The sequence below is a fragment of the Grampus griseus genome (genome assembly GCF_964374135.1).
Source record: "Grampus griseus genome assembly, chromosome: 5".
Taxonomy (NCBI): domain Eukaryota; kingdom Metazoa; phylum Chordata; class Mammalia; order Artiodactyla; family Delphinidae; genus Grampus; species Grampus griseus.
This window is the reverse complement of record NC_138998.1, coordinates 35,571,405-35,590,097: the sequence shown is the minus strand read 5'-3', so window position 1 is coordinate 35,590,097 and position 18,693 is coordinate 35,571,405. Positions and strand designations below refer to the sequence as shown.

Here is an 18,693-nt window from a genome sequence, read left to right as displayed (position 1 = left end):
AAGATGGGAAACTCGGGTAACCCTATCTCCCAGATACATCTAAAGACCTACTCTCAGCAATTATGCCAGGTTGCTACTTCTAACAGAGCTGAAGATCACAGATTGGGCCACAAAGCTGGGGCAAGGTTATCTGGTTCTCAAGTTTCTTTTGTGCCCACCAATCTTAAGAATAAATGATGCTTTCACTAACCTGCCTTCCTCCTTCTATAGGTACAAAGAAACAAAATATATTTATTAGATAGAATATATTCCCAGGTAAGTGGTGAGTGTTGGGAAAGCAGTCATGAGCTGTCAAGGATAACCAATGATGAATGTTATTAGACAGGGAGCCACTGTTCTAAGCCTTGATTAAAAATAACCATCCAGTAAGTTTATATAATTTTAGGTGCCAAAATTCACTTTAAAAAAGAATAACTGGGAAACCCTACATTTAATTCTGAAACTCTTCAGGTAGCCATTACTAAGCTGAGCTTGTTTCCTTAACTGTAAAATGGAACTGCAACCTTAACTTTTCTCAGGTCCTCAGATGAAATACTGTGAAGGTATAGAGTAATACTATATGGCACAAAGCAAAAAGTTCTTTGCAAAGGAAGAGAGGGTACTAAATATTAAGAAATCTCTGAATTCTAGATTTTTTTTTTTTTACTATATCATGTCGAGAAGTGTTTTGGAGAAACCATTTTTACAGTTTTAAGAAGGATTATATAAAAGGAGTTTAGTGAACAAATATCAGGAAAACATTAAGTTAAAAAACAATTGTTTCTAACTTCAAAATTTCTCAGAGCTTTGAAAATAACGTATACCATAAATCTCCAAGATGGAAGGACAAGTGAGCAGCACTTTCCAAACTTATATGATCACCTAACCCTTTATCTCTGTGCAACAGTGTTCCACAGAATATACTTTAGGAAAAAAGTCTTCCTAGATTCCTATTATTTGCTTGAATACAAAATCATAAGACACTTTTTCTAGAAGAGGAATTCTTTTCACTAAACACAAATGTTTATAAGCCTTTTTTAGGTTGTCTATTCCAGCTCTAAAATAACATGCCTCCAAATCTGTTAAGGCCAGACCACTAATATACCCTTTTTGCAAAAAGCCATTATGAGTTCCTCATCATTAGGACAGAGAATGAACTCATCAAGTTTTGTAGAAATCAAATACTCCTGTCTCTCAGATACAGATACCTGTTACAGCAGTCAGAAGCTCTTCCCTTGCTGGTTCAGCAACACAGTTTTCTTATACCCTGTGCCAAACAGAATGAAAGGAAGACTTCTGCCATGTGTAATTTTATTACTTACGTAACACTGAATCCCAAACAAAATTGTATACCTGATTAATACAAAAGATCTTGAAGATTAGGTAAGAGGCAGCAACCTGAGATGGAACTGGTATGAGACAAACATGGTAACATTTTTTTTTTTTTTTGCAGTACACGGGCCTCTCACTGTTGTGGCCTCTCCCGTTGCGGAGCACAGGCTCCAGACGCACAGGCTCAGCGGCCATGGCTCATGGGCCTAGCTGCTCTGCGGCATGTGGGATCCTCCCAGACCAGGGCACGAACCCTTGTCCCCTGCATCGGCAGGCAGACTCTCAACCACTGCGCCACCAAGGAAGCCCCATGGTAACATTTTAAAATAGTAACATCAGCTAAAATACTGAGAGAGAAATGGCTGCAGAATTCAAACCTAGTACTGTCTATTTTTATGAATGTTATAAAAGCATCTGTTAGAAACTGGTGGCAATGGCAAACAGTCCTACACCAGTTCTTAAATCTTCTCTTACAGCTGGCAGAAAGGAGTACAAAGTTTGGCAATACTTCGCACGAGCCAAGACTGGTCACAATCTTCTGAGCAGTGCATAAAAAAATGTATCTATAGATTACATCTAAGAGTTCATTTTACAACTCTTTACGAGATTACTGCAGGCATGCATTTGTAAGTTGTGGGCGTGCACGATGGTTTCTGTGATCTCAGAGCTGCTCCTCGGACCAAACAAGATTAAAATGCTTGAACTTTATCTATGCTAGACCAAAGACAGTCTCTTCTGGGGAGAGAACAGAAACTTCCTCTACAAGGCTATGGGAGCCGGCAATAAGGCTGGGAGGATAAAGCTCCTTACCAATGAACAGGTTGACAGTATGCAACATGGAGCATGACTTGAAAACACTTTAAACTGAGACTACTCGTAGTTCCTTCCTCCCATGGCTGTAATGACATAAAATTCAAAGTACTTCAACAAATTCCTGGTGCTTTTCCATCTTAAGGTAGCTTACCATTTTAGGGCCCCCGTGTCCAGCAAAAGTGGATGGAATAGCCCACCTAAACCTTTATCTGATATGTTGACCCCTTCCCAGAACCTTTGGAGGAATGAGGTTACTTTACAGGAAACGCAGATTCTCCATAAGGAATACATACTAAGTCACACTGGTAAATAATGGTGTTTCTAACATCTCTTAGAAACTGGCAAGGGGACAGAAGTCCATTACCAGCCCCCAGACTCACCCACTCCCATACATCTTCGATGACAGAGACATCAATAGCAACAGTGAGTTTATACATAAAGAACAAGTGAGGCAGAGGTAAAGGCAAAAGCAGTGTCAGTGTCTGAGTGTAGGCAATGGTGCTTTGATTATACCCATACAAACTCTTCAGTCCCTTTCAGTTATCCCCAACTCAGCTCTTAAGCCGTAGATTTTTGCTGCAGAGAACTCAGATGTGATGTAGTTGCTCCAGTAACTGTTTTGACAGTACTGCATGTCAATACTGGGAATAGTTTCTAATCAATTTAATCTGCACACGGAACTTTAGTAGAACAAGAAGTTTATTACTCCCACTCAGTAGTTCCTGGGGGCTTTGATGTTAAGTCATACATAATTCGAGAAATACCAGGAATCTTCTTAATCTCAGTGACCATCTTTAACACCACCTGTTATAAAACAAAGATTATAAATAAAGAGCCAGGGTCCACTGTGTGTCTAACAGACTTAGAAGTCCTGCAATTGTAATTTGAAATTAAAACACAATCTATTTTTACTATTGTTCTCTCTGTATATGGGATATATTTATGATTAATTTATGTAGTGATGCTCTATAGATTTAAGTGACTTAAATTCAGTACTACTCAAAGTGCAGTCTGCAAGTCATGTTTGTTACTGGTCCATAACAAGTGTTTAGAAGCATTTATGGCAATTTGACATTGTTGTGGCATCCAAGTATCTGATTTTACGGGTTTATGCCAATGCTTCACAAATTGTCTGTGGCTTACAACGTCGAGGCCACCAAGGTGGCACATAATGCAAGGTAATAATAATCATTGCTATATGTATAGACAAGGAAGGCCTTGTCACTTGACTGGCCAGAGACTTGGCAAATGTGAGCCTAAGGGAAAACAGACTCTAAGCCACATTCCCCAACCCAGCTATCTAGCTATATATAATCAGAGCCCTGTATTAGAGTCCTGGAACAGTGGTCCAACTAATAAAGTCTCGCTTTGACTTTCATTTGCCATTATGCAAATAGCTCCTCTGGAACACTCTAGTGGAGGGATAATAAGAAAGGAAGATGGTGATCAAAACTGCAATTGCTAATAGGCAGAGCAACAAGAAATTCATGGGTGCCTGGCCATAACGCCATCAAATCTCACCCTTATGTCTAATAAACTCTTCCTCACTCTTAGTGTTTTCTTCTCTACTTGGAGGATACTATTTATAAAGTAGAGGTTGGCAAGATTAGATGAAATGATAGATTAGAGTTGGTGATTCTCCACATAGTAATCAGACATCTGGAGTTTAATAAACTTAAGGCCTTTTTCTACTATAGTGTATTAAACAACCAATTATGTGGAGATTAAAAAGAGCCTATTTTATGAACAGAAAACCAACCTCAGGAATACCAACATTGCCATAGCCTATTCCATTCACCATTATTATAAAATGTATAAGGTATTAAAAATGTACATTAGGAAAAAAAAGTATAAGTTACCTCTACAGGGATCTCATTGCCAGGGGTTGCAGGTATACCAGTCATGAAATCACTAGTAATAAAGGTTCGAATAACCACGGATCTCTGGCATGAAGGCTGCTTCTGAAGTGGGTCCCGATCAAAATGTAAAGGTGTCAAAATCACCGGCATCTGGCTGATTTTCCCAGCATACCCTAAAGAAAGGAAGTTAACATGTAGAACCAATCACCACACCATAGAAAAGCACTCTCTGCTCAATTAAATCCCCCCAGACAGATCTAAAATCGCACACATACACACACCACTTCTTGGGACTGTCATCATGTACTGTTTTTAGCTACTCTCATAGCACTGTAAGTAAACATAATCACAAATACAAATTACAGAATTTGATGACTGCAGTGATATGTTACAGTGATGTGATATAAAGTCAATTCATTATTCATAGTAGTTATCTTCTATACTGCAGACACTGAATAAGAAAATACTGAACCTCTAACCCTAGGGGAAATACAGAGTTAGGTTCCTGACCACTTTCATCAACTGATTAATACATATCTTTGCTTATGTGTGTGTCTGTTTAAAGACACCTTATGCAATATTTATTGTAGGTTCATTAACGTTGAGCTCACAGCCAATGGCACTATAACTCATGCCTGAATGAATCTTATCTAACAAACCTATTTTCTCAGTAAGTTACATCACAGCCTTCCTGTGCTTAGGAACCTAGACAGCACCTCAGCACTATTTTAAACAGTGAAATCACCAACAAAAAGCACGAAAATGCAAAAAACATGTCATTAAATAGACCACAAAAGGGACACTTGTTTATAGAAAGAGCTGAAACAAGAAGGCAGAGAATTGCCTTGTTCAACCTCAGCTGGGAACATATGAGTTGAGCAACTCAAATTTTTTGCCACTTTGTACATGTCCGCAAATGACCACAAAGATGAATAAATTTTATACAGATAAGGCAATGTCACAGAACTACCCAAAGAATTAAATAATAAAACTAAAAGCTGAGTCCTCCTACTAGAAATAATAATGCCATGCTTCCAAAATCTAGTTAGAGCATTCAGTGATGAACAAAATGGGCAGCTTACCAGACTCCCTGAGAATGTTATGGGCCTCAAAATCAGCTTGGCGTAAAGTACTGAGCACCCCTGTTGTCAAGAAAGTGGGAGTAACATCTGTAGGAGGTTCTTTAACTGGTGAGCCAAATATATAGACAACTCTAGAAGGGGGTAGTGAAAATTACAGAGAAAATACGTTTTAGTAAGAGAAGCAAAGCACATAAAATAACATTCTTTCCATTTGTTCTTAGGCCCCTCTCTTACCCACTTCAAATTCCCAAATGGGTAGGATAGGATATAAGATTATAGAAGGGTCTCTATTCTATGAACCTTCCTCAAAGTATATTTTCTGGAATACTAGTATCTCAGAACGTGCAAAGATATAAGTGATTATCACAATCCTCTTTCCATTTAATGTACTGGATAGAAGTGTATCCCCAAAACTTCATGTCCATCTGGAATCTGTGGGTGAAAATAGGGTCCTTGTAAAGGTAATCAAACAAAGGTCATAATGGTGTTTGGGGGGATTAATCCAATGATTGGTGGGTGTTCTTCTAAGAAGAAGGAAATCTGTAAACACAGCCACATGGAGAAAAGACAGCCATGTAAAGATGGAGACAAAGATTGGAGTTACACTGCCACAAGCCAACGACTGCCAGCAAACAACAGAAACTACGAAGAGACGAGGAAGGATTCTCCCCCTAGAGCCTTCTGAGAGAGCCATGGTCCTGCTGACACCACCCTTGATTTCAGACTTATAGCCTTCAATAGGCTCCAGAACCGTGAGATAATAGATTTCTGTTGTTTTAAGCCTTCCAGTTTGTGGAAATTTGTTACAGTAGCCCTAGGAAATTCCTGGGGAAACACCAAATTAAATAAATAGGTTTTATAACAAAACCTCAGAAACTATAATATGCGCTAGAAGCTTCCAAGATGAGACTACAGTGAATTTCCCAAACTTATTTGACTGCCAACTCAACCTTATTTTTCTTTTTTTTACATTTTGGAAAACACTGATCCCAAAGAAAGGTTAAGAATATCACCAAAGTTAAGACTTGGTTGAAAAGGAATGACTTACTACTGCTTCAAGTAAATGTCTGTTTGAAACTTATGAAAGTATGCTGCAGATGTTAATAAAAGTAGGATTTGGAAGGTAGCTTGAGGAAATTAGGATCAAATAATTACAACAATTCAAGGGGAATCTTGCCAATGGTTTGAGGAATCTGTTCTACAACCTTCACCCAGAAAACAAGAGAGAGAAGGGGTAGGGATGAGTGCCACCTGGCTCTTTCCAATCCAACTCCAGCCAGCAGGCAACTGTCCCTTTTCCTTAGCCCTACTGTCTTTAGCAGAGAAAATAAATCTCCCCTGTAACTACCATGGTGAAGTTTAATAATGCTTTTTTCTTAATAGGTACTTAAAATAAAACATATGGAAGAAAAAAACATCAGATTAAAACCACCACTACCACCAAATACTTCATTGCCTCCTTCCAAACATACTGTCACAAGAAGCGTTTTGTTCCATGCATAGAAAGTAGGCCACACTTCTTCTAAACAAAATAGTTCCTAGAGCTCATAAACAATCCTTAGAGGAAAAAAGCAACTATGCAAGAGAATGCCATGAACTTGCTCCTTTTTCTTTTATTTTGTTCAAACAAGAGTGATCATAGAATGTACAGGGATAGGCAGCCTTCCAGTAAAACTGGAACCGTCCCTCTCTATATAAAGATTCCAGCATGCAAATTAGGGGGGAAAGACTGGTAAAAATGGAAAGCTTTTTTTTTTTCTTTCTTTTTTTAAATTCCAATTCCCAAAAAAAGACCCTGGCAAAGAAATCAAAAATTCACCAACACCCTTTAAGGGCTTGCTAGGTTCATATTTAAAATCTAGTTTTTTGTTTATTGGTTGTTAGACTTTATTTTTTTCCTTTTTTGGGGAGGGAGGAAGGGTTAAGAATGGAGGGAGAGACAAATGGGGAAAAAAGAAAAGACAGGCAGAGAAACCAGACTATAAAAGGACCGAGATAAAGTTTAAACAAGGGTGAGTGCTCTTCGGCAAAAGAAAAGGACAAAGAGACAGATGAAACAAGAATGTTGTGAAATGAAAAACATATTCATTATGTAGTAAAAGCCGTGGAGCCAAACTTAGTGAAAGGGAATTTTCTGTATGACCTATGAAGTTTATTTAGGTATTAGCATGTTTCAGAAGATGAATTATGAACCATTATTTTAACCAAGACAATTATCTCCATTCAAAACAGGCAATTACAAATTTACCATTATTTATTAATAATTCACCCTTTCAGTGTGTTAAAGGTGCTTCTGTATTTGGGGGCCTTTGGTTCATCTATGCAAGCCTTTTAAAGGACATGTTCCCATCAGTAAAAATGTGATTTCCCTTTGACTTCTTGTCTTGAAGGCCATACCAGCCTACAAATACTAGCCACACCAGTATAGAAATATACATACCCTGCTAAGTAAACACCAACAAGTAGGTTTATACTTTCTGTAGCTAATTTGAGTAAACTGAAATCTCAAGAAATTCTTTTTGGTTGTTAACTGCCTAAAACCCATGAAGAAAATAGAAAAGAGTGAAACAGTGTAAAATAAGATTTAATTAGCAATCTGGTACTAAATGAGTAAGACTTTTGAAATTATAACAGACAATGCTCAGTATTACATAAAGATTATATCAATAAATCAGTTATTGATATATACAACATAAGAAATTAATGTGTAAATTAAAGGAAAACTGGATCTGAAAAACTAAATTCAAATTTTTTTAAACACTTAACGCTGTTACTTTGACGATATCTGGCATATGTCTCTTTCTTTTGATTTACTCTGGAATTATTATTAAATTGACTAAGTCCCTAACAGTAATTCTATAACCTGTACAATTCTTTCAATCCTTCTGGAATAAAACATCTAATCATAAAACAAGTAGTGTAAATTGCTAATTGGGAAGACATGTTTTTAAAGCTGTCTTTAGTACTTCATATTACAATTAAAAACCTTCCTATTTCTCAAGCAAAAAATATTTTAATAAGCAGATGATTGCACTGTGATGAAGGAACAAAGTACAAGGTATTATTAAATATCTGCTGGATTATGACCTAAGCACATACCTGTATCTACACTTGAGCCACTGCTCTTTCAACATGGGAAGACCTTAAAAAAAACACATCCTTCCATTACATTTCACCCCACCACCACCTGCAGAACACACCTGTTAATGTTGTGACACATGCGAGGTATAAGTCTAGCCAGGAAAATAAGAGATTCCCAGTCAGGCTCATCCTTACTGGAGATTCCACACACATAACTATAAGAACGACAGTCACCCTGAAAATAAAAATACAATTGATAATTTTAATGATTTTACAGAATTCAAAAGATGGACTGGAAAATATTTCATGCATGATGACACCATTAATAGCAATTTTTTAAACAAAAATATGCTTGACTATAAGTATATATGGATAGTTTGCTAATGATATACACAAATCCTAAATTAAAATCCCCTATTTAACAGTTTTTTGTATTATTTATTTATTCATTATTTTTGGCTGCATCGGGTCTTAGTTGAGGCATGTGGGATCTTTCACTGCGGCGCGTGGGCTCTTCATTGTGATGTGCGGGTTTTGTCTTCTCTAGTTGTGGCGCGCAGGCTCCAGGGCCCGTGAGCTCTGTAGCTGTGGTGTGCGGGTTCCAGAGCACATGGGCTCTGTAGTTTGTGGCACGCGGGCTCTCTAGTTGAGGCGCACAAGCTCAGCAGTGTGGGTTTAGTTGCCCCGCATCATGTGGGATCTTAGTTGCCTGACCAGGGATCGAACCCGTGTCCCCTACACTGGAAGGCGGACTCCTTACCACTGGACCACCAGGGAAGTCCCTAACATCCCCTGTTAAATTCTACCTAAATCAGCTCAGACATTAAAAAGAAGTGTCACGGTAATTTCAATAATTTCTTCAACATACACCAGAGATCCACTGGGATTTCATTCCAAATACCTGCCGAACTACAGATAGCCAGCACACTTAATTTGGCAGACAAGATCTGCCAAATCCTTTAGATGGATAAAGGATTCTCAAGTCAGATATAAAAATAATTTATTCCTTTATAATAAGAAAGTTAATTTTAAAATAAGTGAATAAAATTGATAATACTGATTCCCATTTCCTCTGTCCTATTTAATCCAAGTCATTTACTTAAAAAAAAATTTAAACTGAAAACAACTTAAAAGTAAGATTCATTAGATAACTACCTAATACACAGTAAACTTAAGAATTCAGACTATTTGAATGATAATATAATAGTATTTATCAAAGTTTAAAATGTACATGCTCTTTAATCCTGAAAATATTACTGAAATACATGAATAACTGCTTGAAAAAATAAGATACTACTTGCTGAAATGCCTATAATAGTGACAAAGTGAAAATGGTTTAAATGTCCATTGGTAGGGGAATGATTAAATAAATTATGGTATAATCATACATGGAATATAAGGCAGCAGTTAAGAATAAGAATCTACTTGCAATGGCATGAAAAGAAGTTCATGATGTTCAGTTAAAAGAAAAAGGTGATGAAAAAGGTGTCACTAATTCCCTTTCATTTTCTTTCTAAATGGTTCTGGAGGGAACATTTAACTGGAGAGCAGAAATAGGGAGAATTACTTTTTAAATGTACTGTACATTTTTTTTTTTTTTACAAATGCAGTTTATTTTGGTATTTAGAAAATAAACTTCATTGCTATACTAACCATGAATTATGATTTTTATCTGGACTTCTAAGAGTCTCAGCTTCAAAGGCCTAAGAGACTAGATAAAGTTAAGATAACCAACAACAAAAGAAACTTCTATTTTGATGGGAAAAATAGTGGAGCCTGAATGAGCTTCATTTTTTTAAATTGAAGTGTAATTATTACAATGTTATGTTAGTTTCAAGTGTACAGCAAAGTGATTCAGTTTTATATATATATATATAAAACTCTTTTTCAGATTCTTTTCCATTACAGGTTATAGTTCCCTGTACTATACAGTTGTTTACCTATTTCATATATAATAGTGTATATATATATGTTAATCATATTTTTTAAAAAAGAAATCACTCATCCAACAAATTATATTTATTTATTTATCCATAGCATTATCTACGAACTTATCAAAAAAGGGGAATGGGGAACTAGTTCAATTCCCTGCCTAGCAGGAGTTAGCATACACAGCTGGAAGTTTTCTATAATAGATCTACTTAGGACTGGAAAAAACAAAAACAAAAAAACCCACTTGTCTGCTCTTCTATTTTTATATAGTAGGGTAATATCTGCCTGAAATATCATACGATGAGTTTCAAAATGAATCTGTATATGATAAATGAGATAATCCATACACCACTGAAAGAAAATTATTCCTACAATTCCAGGAATGGTTATTTCAACATGATTTAAAAACAATATAAGTAGCTTTCACATAGGGCCTTTAAAAAGAGGGAGAAGAGGGGAAATAGCTGGCCCTATCATTTCCATGAACTAAAATATTTTAGTTTAATTTTAAAGTAACGATGAATTTTTATTGTCTTATTTACAAACAGAGCTACATGAATTCAGGAGAAAGAGGAATTTAAAAGGATGGCTCAGATTCACATATTTATGGAAAAGAGTATATATTAAGTTTTAGATGAACAATCTCTAAAATGTATTTAATTTCTTCCCATGCATAATTCTACTATAAGAGAACATTATAAACACATTAACCCACTTAACTGGCACTTGCACCATTTTGAGTTGAATTATTGACACCTTTTCTAGTTTTCATTTAACTTCAAATTCTAAATCACTGAAAAGAAACCTTCCTCTTCCCTAGATTCCCAAGCTTTTTTCCCCCAGAAACTCACCCGATGATCACATAAATAAAGAACTTAATATAATCTATGAATAGCATTTCAAAAATGAGAACTATATTACAGTCACATGCTTTTACAATTGGAAAGACAGAACATACTGAAAATGTTAGTTGTACATTATCACAGCTAAGAGAGAGAGAGGGAGAGACGGGACATGTTGAAGAGGCAGAGGACACTGGTTTAAGGAATACACAAGCTGAGAACAATGCGTAAATGGTGTAACATGTACATCTGGGGGCCTTCTTGCAGTTAGAGACTTCTAAAGCCACAGAATATTTCACATCAAGAAGGATAAATGAGGACATGACCTCTCGGTACCTGTTCTTCAAGGCAGAAGCAAGCAAGCCAATCCTATAGCAAATCACTCTTTGAATTTTTTTTTACTTTTGATACAGATGACAGGTATTTCAAGTCTATAAAATCTCAGCCTGAATATTTAGTTCCTATTACCTTATTCACTTCATAAACATTCTATAAAATATTGCTTTTACATTTTTAAACTTGGTGTATATACTTTTGTATTTCATTTTCCTAAGACATTCCTATTTCAATATTAGCAAAAAGAGCAGCAGAAAGTTATGTCACAGGTCAATGAAGTCACACAACTCACCTGCACACCCACAGTTTTAATTGGTAGCAGGAAGGCATTCAGTGAATGCAGACTTGTAATTTGCATCAGCTTCTCCTGATCCTCTTCTGTTGTGCAGGCTTTCACTCTCTGTAATAGTGTATGTGGCTAGGAAAACCAAAGACACACTCCTCAGGGTTTCAAGAAATAACAGCATTCACTCTTTTGGTACATTTTACTATCTTATGTATCTACACTTTCTGGTTTATAGCAATAGATTCTATTTGGTATTTCTCTCTGACTTGTGTGTGCTATGCAGTGTGTCAGAATTTCATTTCTGAGCGCCAGGGCTATGAGAAGTTAAATATCAGGACAAGAAACACAGATTAGATTTACATACATGGAGGCTTTAATCCTCTGTCAACAGCAAGGGACACCTCACGTGAGTCAAACCTTCTCCTCATCTCTAAGGAAACTTTTTGCCATGAAGTCAACTTTGTCTGAAATTAATATATCTCTACCTACTTCCTTTTTTTTGGTTTATTTGCCTGGTGTATGTTTTTCTGTTCTTTTACCTTCCCTCTTCCTATCCCTAGGTAAACAGACTATAGTTAGATTTTATTCCTCAATCTAGTTTGACAATTATGTCCTAACTAAAGATGTTAATCCTTTTAATTGTGGGTTAATAATATGGTTGAATTCCATCCTACCATTTAATTCAGTAGTTTCTATTTGCCCCACTTTTTATATTTCTTTCTCCTTTTTTATATTCCTCTGAACTGATGATTTCTCCCAGCTCATTTATTTCCCCTTTACTAGTTGTGAAGTTAAACCCTCTATTTTTATTCTTTATCATTTCCCCTTAAGTGGGGATATTTAACAAAAGAGAATCACCTCTGCCCAACTAGCAAAAAATACAAAGATCTTTGAATGCTTTAACTCCAATTGATCCCCCTGTGGCTTATATGCTATTTTAGCTATATAATGTTATACTATTTTTTTTAAATAAACACCAAAATTTAGATCAGTTTACACAGTCCATGTCTGTTTAATTTTATCCATTTACCATCTTATTTGCTTACCAGTCCCTGTATCTCAGACCTTTTAACTGGTATCCTTTTGCTTCTCCTCAAGTCATTTCTTTAAAACAGTGGTTCTCAACCTTAGCTATACATTCAAATTTCTTAGTATGTTCAGGTCCCATCCCACATCAATTAAATAAATTCTAGGGAGAAGGGGCCCAAGCATAGAATACTTCAAAAGCTCCCCCTGTTGAATCTAATACACAGCCAAGGTTGAGAACCACTGCCTTTATAGTTCCTTAAGTAACAGACTGTTGGTAGTAAATTCTGTTTATGTGAAAATGTCTTTATTTTGCCCTAGTTCTTTGAGACAGTTTATCTACTCACTATTGTTCACAATTATTTTCTCTTGGTACTTTGAATTCTTCCTGCTTTTAACTACTGCTTCCAGTAATAGCCTTTCCTTTATGCAGCAATCAATCTTTTCTTTGCAGCTGCTTTGTCTTTGGTAGCCTGTAGCTTCCATAGTTATGCCTATTAGGTGTCAAATTCTTCTCCTTTATCCTGATTGGGATGTTATTATGCTTCCTGAATCTGAGGCATGGTATCTTTCACCAGTGTGGAGGAATTTCAATACTTTTATCTAGTATCTCCTTCTGGATATACATTAAAGTTGACATTCTCATTCTACATTAACCTCTTTGAACCATATTTTGTCTTTGATGCTTTGTTCCAATTTCTGGATAATTTAACATCGATCTTCACTAATTCTCTCTTTAGCTCTTTTTAATTTTATTTTCATTTCTAGAAAGTAATTTTTTTTCAAAGCTCCCCTGTCACTTTTTATAGTCTCTTATATACCTTATTCTTATTAAAAATTGCTTCTTTTAATTCTCAGTACTTTTAAATGTTGCCTATATGCCAATTCCAGTATCTGAAGTGCTTGAGGGTCTTCTACTAGTTGTTTCCACTAGCTCTCATTCATGGTGCCTTACTTTTATATCTATTTTATAGTTTTTTATTGTAAGCTCATATTTGTTGAAACTCTATTTATGGGAATTCTTTGAGGCCTGGTTGAAGAGACTCCAAAGAGAATTTACATTGCTTTTTGTCTGACAACTGGAAGCACTACCAACCAAAGCCCACTTTAACACAGATTATAAATTTAGGCACCAAATATACAGAAGAACTGGAGACATTTCCATCATCCTCAATTTAGAACTAAAATGATCTCCCTTGCCTTCTTGCAATAAATATGAAAGGGTATTTTAAAATACTTTGTATCTAGTATTTTCAGGGATTCAAGGTATCCAATCTGTTAAAATATATGGAATGGCTGAAAAGAGAAGTCTGCATTTAAGAGTGTCTGTAGAATACTTTCTTCATAGTCATTTCCAAAGGTTAAATTACCCTGAAGTTTCAAATAATGAAACCCTAATCAATTTTATTATAAAGACTGGAGTACAGCAAGAATCCATTCAATTCCTTGCACCAATTAGCTATGTCTGCTTAAAGCTCCTATAATAAACAAATTCAACACAAATTATTACCTTTTTAACGCTTGCAGAAAAATCAGCTACTATTTTCAAAATATTGTTGGTTTCAGGAAAATCCTTACAGATATAAGGTTCCTCAGCACATATTACTCTGATTGCCAGGCCTGGACCTAAACAGAAGAGTAACAATGGTATTTAATATAAATGTTATGTTTAATATAAAATTTTAAATAAAAAAAGGTCACTATTCCCAAAATATAAAACACCCCTGCCATTGTATTTTTAACCAGTTTTATTGAAATATAACTGACATATACAATTTAGGTTTTTTAAAGTGTTTAATATGAAATGCAGCTATTAGTTTCCCATCCAACTCATCATTTTTAGAATGCTTCAGTTCTGTTCACATCCATGATATACACCTCTTATTTTAATAGTCCCTGTATTAAGAATCTCAAAATTCTCCAATAAATATTTTTAATTCACAATATACATGCCAATCTATTTAAAATTACTTTCATACACAATCCTTTGCCAACACACGTTAGGGACTGAACGTCTCAAATTACTACAGTTGAAGTTCGTCATATAAACAAGTGCTAATTTCCATATGGGCTATACCTTTGCAACACTGTTTATGGAGGCAATACAGTAGTTAAGAGTAACTAACTCTGAGAAGAGCTTATTGGGGCTAGAATCCTGGTTCCAAACCCAACCTGCATAACTTTTGGCAAACTAGCCTCTGTCCCAAAATTCTCTCAGCTGGACAACAGGATCATAATAGTTTCTATTGTGAGGATCAAATAAGACAACATGTGTAAAATACTGTATTTAGCAGAATGCCTAGCACATACTAGTACTCAAGAAATGTTAACTATTACTATGCTTTTTCATTTAATTAGACCATTCCCTCAACTCATCACCCAATGACTATTGTAGAGACCTAGAAACTGAGGTATAAGATTTGCCAAGCTCAAGAACTCATAACAAAAACAGGTTAAGACTCACAGTCCTAACTTTAACAAATACCACCTCTAATTAATTTTATTTTATGACAGCAAATGACTATTTAAAAACTGAATATTTTCATTTGGTCATGAATTAAATACATACAGCACTGTGCAAAGAAATGGTTCAACCATTCAGACAAGTCAGTGGATAAGGATTTCAGAGAACTGAGTTTTAACCCTGTGGAATACATCATGGTATAGTAGAAAGAACATATAAACCCAATTTCTAACACTAAGAATTGTGTGGCAATGTTATTAAAGTATCTCTTGGCTTTCTCATCTGATGGCAACATTACATGACAATCTGTTTACACAAAGATAATGTAATATATAAATATATATACAATAAAAATGAGTATTTAATAAAATGAAATATATACAGTAAGGCACTAAAAAGAATATTTATTCCCTATCCATCCTTTCCTTTCTTTAAAGTTACATATTCCCTAAGATGATAAATTACTTCAAAACCTGTCTGAATTGATTTTTGTTCAACATGAAGGCATAGTAACAAATCAAACAGAATTCTATTTTTTACCTGGGAATGGATGCCTGGAAACTAACTCTTCTGGAAGTCCAAGTTCTCTGCCTAAGGTTCTTACTTCATCTTTATGAAAATCTTTCAAAGGTTCTATGACTTTTCCCTACAGGGAATAAAAACGCCAATTAATACAAATTAGTAACCAAAATGACACAGAAAACAAAGAGTAACAAATTATTGGCTTTTCCTGTTGTCTTTTACCTTTAAAAATCAGTTTTTAAAACTTCATCTTTTAAAGTATTTCTTCCTATGTGCTTATAAGGAATTAGATATTTTAGTGGTCTTCATATTTCTCTTTGAAATCCATTTTAAACGTAAACCTCTTAAATAGAAATAAATGAGAACAAACCTACCCACCAATCTGATTTAGTTCTCACTGTAATACAAGGAAATCAGAAAATATACTAGTGTTTAAAAATTAAAACTCTCCAAATGATACCACCAAAAAAGTGAAAAGACAACCTACAGAAGGCAAATCATATATCTAATAAAGGGCTGTAACAAGACTATATAAAAAAGAACACATACAATTCAATAATAAAAAGATAAATAAGCCAAGTTAAAAATGGGCAAAAGATCCGAATAGATATTTCTCCAAAGGTGACATATAAGTAGCCAATAAGCACATAAAAGATGATTGACATTAGCTATTTGGGAAATGCAAATCAGAACCACAATGAGATACCTACCACTTCTCACCCACTAGGATGCCTAAAATAATAAAAAGGTACAGGTAATTCACACTCATTAGGATGGCTAATTAAAAAAAAAAAAAAAGAACCAGAAAAGAACAAGTGTTGGGCAAGGTATGGAGAAATTGGAAGCTTTGTGCACTGTTGGTGGGACTGTAATATAGTATAACTGCTAAGGAAACATTAAGGAAGTCCCTCAAAAAATTGAAAATAATAAAATTCAGAAATCCCACTTCCTGGTACATATCCAAAAGAACTGAAAGCAGGGGCTCCAAGAGGAATCTGTAAACCCATGTTCATAGGCACAATTCACAACAACAAGAAAGTGGAAGCAATCCAAATGTCCATCGGTAGATAAATAAATTAACTATATATATATATATATATATATATATACACACACACACACACACATACACACACACACACACACACACACACACAGAATATTATTCAGCTTAAAAAGGAAATCCTATCACATGCTACAATATGGATGAAACTTGAGGACTTATACTAAGTGAAATAAGCCAGTCACAAAAAAACAAATGCTGTATGATTTCACTTATGAGGTATTTAAAGTAGTCAAATTCATTGAAACAGAAATTAGAATGGTAGGTTACCAGGGGTTAGGGAGAGGGAGAAAAGGGTAGCTGTTGCTCAACAGGTATAAAGTTTCAGTTTTGAAAAATGAAAAAGTTACAGAGATCTGTTTCACAACAATACAAATACACTTGACACCACTGAACTGTACACTTAAAAATGGTTAAGGGAGGGAGGTTTTATGCGAAAGTTCTCATAAGCTTTTACCTCCTCTCTCAACTTTCTGATAAGTTCTGTGTCGTTATGATGGGTTTTGATGAGTTCAGCTTTGCCACTTGCAACAAGGGATGCACTTTCAATTAGATCAGGCCGTAAAGTACCTTGGGCAAGGAAAACCTCCTCTGGTTTCAGGTTCATTTCTCCAATTACTTCATTGGCAATCTACAAACAACAGGAGTAAAACAGCCTTTTAAGAGATGAATTCTTCTAAAAGACAGCAAAATTTTATATTTTCAGCTAAATTTCTTAAAGAGTCTTTTTGCAATATTGACCAGGAGATGAAATCTACCGTGCTCCAAAATAAACTCCTTTAAGAACACATGCTTATAAAAAGAAACGAAATTGAGTTATTTGTAGTGAGGTGGATGAACCTAGAGTCTGTCATACACAGTGAAGTCAGTCAGAAAGAGAAAAACAAATACTGTATGCTAACGCATATATATGGAATCTAAAAAAAAATGGTTCTGATGAAACTAGGGGCAGGATAGGAATAAAGATGCAGACGTAGACAATTGACTTGAGGACACGGGGAGGGAGAAGGGTAAGCTAGGACAAAGTGAGAGAGTGGCATGGACATACACACAATACCAAATGTAAAATAGATAGCTAGTGGAAAGCAGCTGCATAGGACAGGGAGATCAGCTCGGTGCTTTGTGACCACCTAGAGGGGTGGGATAGGGAGGGTGGGAATGAGACCTAAGAGGGAGGGGGTATGGGGAACATATGTATACATATAGATGATTCACGTTGTTATACAGCAGAAACTAATACAACATTGTAAAGCAATTATACTCCAATAAAGATGTAAAAAAAGAGAGAGACAAAATATTAGCAATAAAAAAGTAAAAAAAAAACACATTGTCAATGTCAACCAACTATACATTAATAAAATTTTTTTAAAAGTCAAAAAAACCCTCAAAACACATGCTTAATGTGATTCAAAAAGGTATATGAACATTCCCATCAAAAGCCTAAAAAAATCTAGCCATTACCCAAAGAACTAAAATCTAATATCAAGTGAAAATATCTATTCTTAAGCAGTGAAAACAACAAACTGAAAACATAAGTACATATGTTTTTTAAAAACATAAAACAGTTTTTACTAAGTCAGTATAATAGCAATATATCGTAAAACTCTTAGCCAACAAAAGAATCAAAATTAGTCACAAAATTTGGTTATTTGGTATAATGATAAGGAAAAAAATACTAAAATTCACATCGAAAATAGTACACATTGAAGATATTAAAAAGGTACCTTAACAAAAGTATCCCCAATGATTTTTCTTTTCTCCTCAGGACTCGTAGTCATATTTAAGGTTTTGCTAATTCTCTTTCGTGGAGTTCTGTCTTCATCTGATATTGGTAGAGTTGTTGTTCCATTGTAGAAAGAATGAGCAGCATTTATCACTGGGTAAGAGGAGAGAAGCATGTTTTAAACTAACATGATATTTGAAAATCATAAATGATAGGTCAAACTACAAACAGAAAACCCAGATGGATCCTCTGATCTCCCCGTAATTTGCCTGCATATTCTAGAACTACCAGTAAACTATGACTGACAGAGTCCATACACAGGCACTCACTGAATCTTGTTCCATTAAGAATCG

At 35.2% G+C, this 18,693-nt stretch overlaps 1 protein-coding gene across 2 annotated transcripts in view; it reads right to left on the bottom strand.

Moving 5' to 3' along the window:
- Window positions 1–1,318: 1,318 nt before the first annotated feature.
- The window catches only part of GMPS (guanine monophosphate synthase), a 99,103-nt gene continuing 81,728 nt past the window's right edge, over window positions 1,319–18,693 (bottom strand). For both annotated transcript variants that reach the window (XM_082654779.1, XM_082654778.1), the window contains exons 8-16: window positions 18,342–18,493; window positions 17,075–17,248; window positions 15,573–15,678; window positions 14,079–14,194; window positions 11,549–11,674; window positions 8,266–8,381; window positions 5,066–5,196; window positions 3,984–4,156; window positions 1,319–2,928 (exon numbers count right to left, since the gene is read on the bottom strand). In XM_082654779.1, coding sequence (XP_082510905.1) covers window positions 2,827–2,928; window positions 3,984–4,156; window positions 5,066–5,196; window positions 8,266–8,381; window positions 11,549–11,674; window positions 14,079–14,194; window positions 15,573–15,678; window positions 17,075–17,248; window positions 18,342–18,493 — 1,196 coding nt within the window. In that variant the 3' untranslated portion in view covers window positions 1,319–2,826. The remainder of the gene's footprint in view (window positions 2,929–3,983; window positions 4,157–5,065; window positions 5,197–8,265; window positions 8,382–11,548; window positions 11,675–14,078; window positions 14,195–15,572; window positions 15,679–17,074; window positions 17,249–18,341; window positions 18,494–18,693) is intronic.